Below are 9650 nucleotides of genomic sequence, written 5' to 3' on the forward strand. Positions count from 1 at the left end.
GAATTGAAATTCGGAAGGAGGGGTGCGATTGAAGGACGCAGGTGCCATAAAATATGTACTCTTTCATCTTCCAACAGATCTGCGGAGATCTGCGGGATCCCTCGATCTTCAGATCACAGTTCATGCGTTGTATACGAAATATCAGGGTGGTAGAAATTAACCCACTGACGATTTTTGCTTGGAAATTCTATGTGGCGTGGAGGTGTGATTTTTTTAAAAAATATCAGCTTATAGGGAGTGATAAGATGGAGCTTTTTTGTATTTTCAGTTTATTCGTGCGACGTTTATTTTCAGGGATAAAAATTAAAAACTTAGGAGATTTTTTTCCTGAGATCTCGTAGATGGTCTGTTGCTGTTGTCTCAATGGAAAAAAAAGGAACAGTCGGACAATCGAATTTGAAAAAAAATATCACCTAATAGAGAATGACAAGACGAAGCTTTTTTATGTTTACAGTTTATTCGTACACCGTTTAGTTCCGGAGATAAAAATTGAAAACTTAGAAAACCTTTTCCCTGAGATCTCGTAGTGGTCTGATCCTGTTGCTGTTGTCTCAAAGGAAGAACAGGAACAGTCGGGCAATCGAATTTGAAAAAAATATCACCTAATAGAGAATGACAAGACGAAGCTTTTTTATGTTTACAGTTTATTCGTACGCCGTTTAGTTTCGGAGATAAAAATTGAAAACTTAGAAAACCTTTTTCCTGAGATCTCGCAGTGGTCTGATCCTGTTGCTGTTGTCCCAAAGTAAAAACAGGAACAGTCGGACAATCGAATTTGAAAAAAATATCACCTAATAGAGAATGACAAGACGAAACTTGTTTATGTTTACAGTTTATTCGTGCGACGTTTAGTTTCGGAGATAAAAATTGAAAACTTAGAAAACCTTTTTCCTGAAATTCAATTTTTGCAACTAGCTTCTGACTTTTTAATTTTTATTATCGAAACAAGGTGTCCTGCGAATAAACTGTAAATACAAAAAAGTTTCGTCTCATCATCCCCTATAAGCTGATACTTTTTTGTTTAAATTGATTTAACTTACATAAAGGGTTAATGAGAGAAAATAGAGAGTATAATATCAGGGTGGTACTTTAAGCAGTTCAGCTGTATGAAGCATGGGAGCTGTGACTTATCGGAAGCTCGGAAGCTCGATAGCTGCAGAGACCCTTAACTTTATCGTGACCATCGTCATATTTTAGAGATTGCGACCAGTGGACTGATTGAGGTGTCACAGTTGAGCCTGACATACGAGGATCCAGTTCCATGGGGTATCGGCTTTGATTCCTGAGACCATTTAGGGTACAGAAATCCTGAAATTGAGCTTTCGTAATAATCTTTTCCCCGCAAGCGCTTAGAATCCTCCACAATAAAGCCTCGCAATTCCCGTCAACCTTCTTTTTTTCCTCAACTTCATCCAGAACCTACTCTCTCACGAAAATCGTCTGATCGAATGAAAACAACTTTTTCCAGGTCTCCGGTCCCCTGGGAGCGTCTGCAGTGGGGGGCTTTCGCATAATCAGCCTCTTCGAGGGAGATCGACGCTAGGCTTTGGGGACGTGTCCATCGACAGAATCGATTCTTGGATGATGGAACGTCGCGCCTCGTGTGGACTCCAATCAGTTAGCGGCCGCCGTTAATGCTCCGATCGTGCCTCCTGGGATCATCCCTCGCGAAGGGCGGTCGCCGAGGTCCGGGGATGATGGGTTAAGGAAACCGTCCGAGAAGCCTCGAGACAAATTCGAAACCACTCGCTCGACTCCAGAAGAAGATTTCTTGAAGGAATGCCTGCAAAGACAGGATTCTCAAACCAGAACGCACGCTTTGGATCTCTACGAGCTAATTAAAGGGAGATACTTCTCTCGAATGTGTTTATCCTCGTCACGAAACGGACGACGATCTCGAGAGGACCTAATGGTACTTAAATACTCCAATGGAATACAGATCGCTGGATTAGCAACGAGAGAAAGCCGATATCCACGTCGATTCTACCCAGAGAACGTTCCGGAAGAGGTTTCCAAGAGACTTCTTTTCACCGTGAAATAAGCGGCGTGTTCTCCACGGGCACGACAGCTAGGAACAAAGGTAGATAATAAGGAGAAAAGTTGAGAAGGATGCCGCAGGCTTCAAGGACGTCATCCAGCATCACGCCGTGCGTATCCTCAGCAGTGCGTCTGCCCGAATGCGTCCCATGCGTGTCGTAACGCGGACGCGTTACCACACGCTGCACACTTTCTACCGTTGAAGGCTGGAAAATACGATCCCCGCGACCTCGGAAGAATAATTCGCCGCGACAGAGAGGGAGAGGAGTCCGTGTCCCGCGCAAGGACGCGTTGCTCGCCTTTGGGAATATAACCTCGCGCTGTACTCCGCTACGAAGAAGATACGAGCGAGTCCGATAGGTGATATCCGAGGACCGCGACACTTCATATCGAGAAGCTGCAATTGCCTCAGGGAGACCTCGATTCATCTGTCAGCATTCGAATGGAAGAATACCCCGTGGAGCTCCATTCGTCCTAGGGGAATAACGAGATCTTGTTGCATCCAGGGAAATTTTGCGGCGCAACGGGTTCCAGCTAGTGCACGCCAGAGGTTTAAATATTAATAAAAAGGGGTTGCTGAGAGAGGTTCGATCTTTGGGAAGGTGGATGATCTCCAGGGCGTGGAGTTCGGAGATAATATTGGAGCCTATGCGCGATCATCTCGACAGTATTACCATCGCCCATTCCACGGCGTCGATGGAGAGAATAGTCCAGGGACGAAGATTGGTCCCACGAGGGTGAAGATACCTTCTTATCTTCTACCTTAGTCTCCTGCACTCAGGGAAATCTTGCGGCGTAACGGGTTCCAGCTGGTGCACGCCAGAGGTTTAAATATTAATAAAAAGGGGTTGCTGAGAGAGGTTCGATCTTTAGGAAGGTGGAGGATCGTGGAGCCGTGGAGTTTGGAGATAATATTGGAGCCTACACGCGATCATCTTGAGAGTATTACGACCCACGGCGTCGATGGAAAGAACAGTCTAGGGACGAAGATTGGTCCCACGAGGGTGAAGATACCTTCTTGTCTTCTATCTCAGTCTTCTGCACTCAGGAAAATCTTGAGGTATGGATGACAATTTAAATATCGAGTTCCTGAACATTGAAAGTCCGTGAAGATACCCCTGTTCTATATCTGAAGGCCCAGATATAGAGATACGAAAGTATCTGGGCTGAGAGTAATAGCCTCAGAAATCTAACCCATTGAATCTCATCATCTCTCGTCTCTCGACCACAAATTACTCTTACGGTCATACCAAATCCCACACTCAACCGTCTCGAAACGTTCATCCATTAAATCTCATCATCTCTGATCTCTTGACTCCCGAGTCGCTTCACGCAGCAAGTATCAAAACATTCAACAGAAGATGCAACCTCCGTTCCTCAGGATGCGATGCTCCGTTACGTACACGACGAGGACGCCTTGCGTCGCATTCACTTAAACGCCACTCTGGTCCACTTGCGATCCCTGATCCATCGCGTGACAGCCATGCATCGCCTCGACAATATCACCGGCTTCTTCAGCGACATGAACATCACCGACGAGGACCTTGATTACGTGAACAACTTCGGCGCCACTACCCTCCTGAAGACCGCCAATCTTCAATCCTCTTGCTACTGTAACGGGACAGTCAGAGACCTGGCTCTCAGGTACAAGAAGTACCACGGTTACGTGGCGCTAGTGGTTTGCCTCTTTGGAACCCTGGCAAACATGCTGAACATCGTCGTTCTCACGCGAAAGGACATGGTCACCACCCCCATAAACCAAATCCTCACTGGCCTAGCTACTACCGACATGCTGGTTATGCTCGAGTACATTCCGTTCGCTATTTACATGTACATCGTGCTTCCGAAGAGGCCAACGTTTCCTTACGGTTGGGCGGTGTTCGTCCTGTTTCACATGCACTTCGCCCAGCTGCTGCACACCATCAGCATCGCCATCACCCTCACGTTGGCTGTTTGGAGGTACATCGCTATCAGGTGAGCGGAATACCGTTTATCCGTTTGCGGTTCGGGAAGAACCGGGAACAGCGGTCGCTTAGGCAATTGCTTGTAACCAGGTGATTTCGGATTTTACAGAGAAGATTAACTCGAGGCTTGTACAGAGGGAGGTGTTTAGATTAACAGTCTGTCTTATAAGACCGTATCGGCTATATTTCTGTGAATGTTTATATGTTTGTACAAAATTTTATATGGGTCCAAATTAATAGAAAGCGTGCCGAGACGGTGCCAAGCTGTAATTGCTAATGGATGATATTGGACACCTTACTAGGTAAATGCGTATTAGTATTTTAGGTGTAGATTCGACCCATGTAAAACTTTGTACAAATGTGTAAATATTTACGAAAATATAGCCGACACGCTCTTGTGAGACAGACTGTATTTGCCTGTTTTAAGTTGTTATTAGGTCGTTTAGAACGCGAGATTGAGGAAGGAGAAAAATTAAGGTGCGAGGTACTGCTGAGATTAATGTAGCGTTGGTGTCTTCGATGCTAGAAATTTGGAAGCTTTCCCTTTAAGGGGCGACACCACTCTAGAGGCCTCCGTAGTTTCGAAAGATACGATTCGAGTTCAGATCAGTATTAAGTGACAAATACTTGGTATAACAATGACGAATGAATATAAAAATAATGAACAAAAATGAAACTTCCAGGGACGATTGCGGTTTGATATTTAATGCTGAGGAAAAAGGTACACGAGTGTTCGCGGTAGATAGCAAAGAGTAATAAAAAAAAAGAAAGAAGAGCAAAACATTAATTAATTTAATTGCAAACATTATCGAATTCCGCACTCCAGTGGCTGAAAAAGAGGCCCAACTTTGATCATTAATTTTAAGAGTATCGCAAAAGAAATAGGATTTGTTTACACCATTGAATTGTTTGAAAAGTAAGCTTGGTGCAAAAGAAAAATTAAGGCGAGCTCAGTCTAATGCTGGTCTTCGATGCTAAAAGTTTAGTTCGTCGACGGCACTTTTGAAGGCGAAACCCTCTCGCTTTGGAAGACACTGCCTTGGACACCTTAAACGAGTTTTATCGCGTTCGAAACAATGCGACCAGCAATAAAAGTTTACGGCGCGACTCCCGGCGAAAAATGCTGAACGCTTCGCGAACAACGCGGATATTATACTGCGATAAAAGGGAACGAGGGTAATTCGCGTTAAATGTAACAGGACGCGGCGATACACGTTCGATAATAAATTGTAAGTTCCTTCTATCGGACGATATTGCGCTTTTTATGGTGATAGGAAATAAGAATGGGCGGAGTGTGTAAAGAATTTATTGCATCCCTTACATATGTTACTTCAAGAAATGGTACGAATCAGCTAGGGTAAATCTCAACACATCTCGTTAAAGGTCTATTTACACATATCCGTAACGTGTCAGTTCCGTATCCGTACCGTATCCGTACCGTATCCGTACCGTATCAATAACGTCACGGAGCGGTGTCGGACGTGTGTGAACATGCCCATTAAAAAACAACAGAAGAATATTTAAAATCACTGACACTGATGGAACATTACGGAACTGAACGGATACGGAACTGACGCGTTACGGATATGTGTAAATAGACCTTAAAGCGTCTTGTTGTCGAATTCCCTTAAGCGCCGATGATGTATAGACATATAGACACAGCGTTAGTACCTTCGTCAGGCGTAAGTGACCGCGAATTAGCCATTACTTAATTACAGGTGTTTTCGATGGTTAACGCGTAAACCATCGCACACATGTATCGATCGCGTACACAGGGTCGAGCACCTGTACATCATCTAAATTACCAACAATGTATATCCGGCCTCAACGTAAATCTATCCAGCATTTCAGATGTGTTTGACGCCTGTCTACAAACCATAAGTAGATACATTCGGTTATTCTAAACAAAACGATAGATACACGCTGTGAAACGTTCCGATTCGTGTTTGCTGAATAAATGAAGCTACCGTGGCCACCGCGATAACGAGACTGTTCATTAAAGCAGCAAAACAACCCGTACACTGTTTGTACGGCGTGTGTTCCCCGCGATTACACGTTTGGCTTCCCTTATCGTGTTTTATGAATTCCGGCCACGGAATTAACCGCGGAAGAGCCACGGATACGTTTCGCAACGATTTAAAGGGAACTGAATATAAATTCGAGGATACTCGATTAACGCGGAGTGAAAAAAAAAAAAACACGAAATTTCGTTCGGAAACGTGTCCCTCTCGAAGCGAGCCATCTCCGCTCGATTCGATTCGATTCGATTCGCCTGTCGGGGTCGGAGTAGTTCGAATTTATTCTGGAATTCATTTCAAAGTTCGTTGGAGAGGGGTTGATTGTCGATACAAAAGCGAACTTTTAAACAAGCGATTTTCATTTTTAAACAGACTACTTTCATCTCTTTTTTTCCATAGTTAACGCGTTGACAGAATTGAACAAATTAATTCCGAATGTTAAGGGCGAAAGAAAATTAATTTGAACGAAATCCTTGAGTTTCGACGAAGATCACAAGTACAAATGCCACGATTAATGTTTGATTATGCAGTTTCCAGCAGGCTGTAAAGAAAAGTTAATCACGGTAGAAAGTTTTCGATATCATTAGTCCGGCAGCCAACGTGTTAAAGTTAAGTTCGTAGATCTTTAGTTCTTAGTATCTATTACATTCATTTTGCAAAGAATTCCGAACGTAACAACGGAAACTCGGTTTAAAATGGCTTGTTTAAGGCTGGCAATCGATGGATATTTATTTAAGAGACCATTTGAACCAGAGGTAAAAAGCTATACCAGGAACGAGCAAATGATTGCTACGGATGGTTTTGTTCTATTTCTCGATATTCCAAAAATAGAAGATAAGACCATTTTCATTGTTAACGTTCCCAGGCGGACTAGACTCCCTTTCGACTTTAAGCGCCGATTACTCTCGTTATTTCCAGTTATTGTTGCCGGTAAACGAGAGCCAAACTTCCGTGAACGGGAGAGACCGTTTGATTCAAATATCGGAACGAAACAGTCCCGGTTCTTTGTGATTCCTGTTCAACAATCGAGCAACGTTATGTGCTCACGGATCTCGGAGTTTCGATGTAAACGCTCCATTTCCATAGAGGAAAATTCCATTAAAAAATACCAGCGTCGATCGATTGAATTTTATTTAAAACTAGAACCCATTCGTCGAGATAATTACTCGTCGAAGTAAACAACCTGTGACTTTTAGGTGTATATTCGTGCTTCTATATGCTACGACTGCGATTTATATTTGAACATTTACGTACTCGCTGTATTGATTCTACACCCTCTGCCCCATAACTAACCGGAATGGCTTTAAAAATAACAGAAATAGTTAGAAAATCTTGACATAATCATTTTGTTTATCTATATATGACTGATTACAATCTGACTGATTACGATCCGACTGATTACGATTCGACTGATTACAATCAACGTCCAGGCTAAACCTTTGAACCTATGTAAAAAGCTGAAATTTTGCACAGAGGATTCCTTTACGATGTATACAAGGAATAAGAAAGGATATTTCGAAATTCTTTGCTTGAAAACGAATCGAAAACGAAGAATGACATTTTTTCATAGGAAGCTTCGTTTTCGTAAAAATAAATCGAAAGGTTTGGTTAATCATGTCTGACCACGACTGACCAGTTCTACTGATTCTGGCATTGTCTAATGTACCATACCTCTTCTATAGTAAACTGCAATTTTTTTAAATGATTAAAACTAATCGAAATGGATACTAACGTAACAGAAGCAACATAAATTAGCAACACAAGTAGAAATGGCGAGTAATGGTCAGACACGCTGGTCAAGTCGTATACGTGCTCCAAAGAGATTCAAGACCAATTTTCTCAAACTTAAAAACTCAAATTAAAAGGCTCTGTTGCTCGTTTTCGATTCATTTGTTGAAGTTGAATGTTGAAGTAAAAAAATTGCTTTTTCGTTTAAAATTTTTTTTTAGTAATTTTGTTGGGTGCGTGAACAAATGAAAATTTTTGTTGGCCATACGTGGACAAATTGTGGACAAACGAATGCGACTTGATTTTTATCAAAATTTGCATTTAGGGGTGCCAATTTCACGAAACTCAACAATATTCATTGGGGTTCCACTAGGGTCGAAAAGGTTAAGCGTATTCTTTGAAAAAAATTTTTATTACGCCATAAAACAAGAATTTTCGATCGAATTACCGTCGCTGTAATTCCCACCTACAACTTTTTTCATATCTCGATGCTCGAATGTAACCATCACGTGACCGAACGTTGAAAGAATATCCCCAGAGTTCCACCCTCGCACGAAACCGACCATCCAACGTGAAATATTTGCTTTACGAGTCGATGCGAGTCGTAGAAACTATTCCGGCCACCCCACTCGTTTGAATTCGTCAGTCAACGAGTTTGCATTTCATTCGACGAGAGTACTCGAGACGTTAAACACACCAGCGAATAAACAGAATAAAAAATGAACGATCAGGAAGTTCCTCGCGGAAACCGAATTCCCGAGTAAATAAGACGGTTGCCGGTTTCCTCAAACTGGAGCCACCTCGTTCCGAAGAATCTTCCAATTCGGCATTCTAACATGAACGTTTAACGATTATTTCACGTATCTTTGTTTAAACGGAATTCGATGTTTGCTCCGGTCCAATCAGATTCTGGAATGAGAACGTAAAATTTTAACGCACAGTTCTATTAAAATTCTACCGTGACGTGAAAAACGCGTGTCAACAATCGTACGTACGTATGTTTATTAAAAAGCAATTTTTTGCTTGAAAGTAAAACCGTGTTTTTCTTTTAATGGAATTTTATATGGAATTTTATATGGAACATTGGTGCCCTCGTGCTACAGTTAGAAACTATTTCAATCGAGTCGCTTGGTCAGTTAACGTCGTACAAAATTTTAATGACACGCACGTTTAATAACCCTCCTGCTTTGGTTCTGCAATTTGTTAACTCGTTCGCGACATTGTTCGGCTCCGTTTTGCATCGTATCTCTTCGGGTTCGCCAATTAAACGATATTACAAAGGTGGACACAACACTTTGACGTAAATAACGATCCTCATTAAAATCCAATTAATTTTACGAACAAAAGTATGTCAATTATCGCGATGAAACGTTGCGATTCGCCGGTCCATCGCGTACTGAAATTTCAAGCAATGTTCTTTGTTAGACGATGACCGAAGTTAGGATAATTCCACGGTTCGGATGTTCCACGCGAATGCGGCGAGCATTTATTCAGTGGCCCAAGAGCGGACGCTTGAGGGGATCGTTCAATTTCATACTATAACGATATTTCTCTACCCCGAAGCGAAAACAATGGCGAAATTGGCGCTAAATTCACGGCTAGGTTGCGACAACACTAGACCTAGTTCCAGCAACGGGCATCGTCTGTGTCAGATTCTGCTACTGCGAGATTAAATTACTTCCAGCTGGATACGCTTTACTCTAATTTAACAAAAGGTCAGGTATTTCATTTAATTAAAAGATGGAGGAAATTTTATTTGATTATGTCAGATCTAATTTCATATAAATAACACAATTTTTTGGAGAAGCGTTTCAGCGACAAGTTGCAATGGAGGAGAGGGAAGAAAATGGCCTATTGGAAATTTTAATAGCGACCAAATTTAGTCATCTAGCGAGCCAAGTTA

At 42.2% G+C, this 9650-nt stretch overlaps 1 protein-coding gene across 1 annotated transcript; it reads left to right on the forward strand.

The window, feature by feature from the left end:
• Positions 1 to 1502: 1502 nt before the first annotated feature.
• Positions 1503 to 6218, forward strand: LOC128892759 (G-protein coupled receptor dmsr-1-like). The gene is made up of 2 exons (XM_054153300.1): positions 1503 to 3097; positions 3419 to 6218. The coding sequence occupies exon 2, from the start codon at positions 3425 to 3427 to the stop codon at positions 4013 to 4015; it is 591 nt and encodes a 196-aa protein (XP_054009275.1). The 5' UTR covers positions 1503 to 3097; positions 3419 to 3424; the 3' UTR covers positions 4016 to 6218.
• Positions 6219 to 9650: the final 3432 nt, after the last annotated feature.

This window comes from Hylaeus anthracinus, unplaced genomic scaffold, assembly GCF_026225885.1.
Source record: "Hylaeus anthracinus isolate JK02 unplaced genomic scaffold, UHH_iyHylAnth1.0_haploid 16962, whole genome shotgun sequence".
Lineage (NCBI taxonomy): Eukaryota > Metazoa > Arthropoda > Insecta > Hymenoptera > Colletidae > Hylaeus > Hylaeus anthracinus.

Excerpts from the sequence above, each read along its gene's own strand:
- LOC128892759 (XM_054153300.1), top strand. The coding sequence starts at position 3,425 with ATGCTCCGTTACGTACACGACGAGGACGCCTTGCGTCGCATTCACTTA.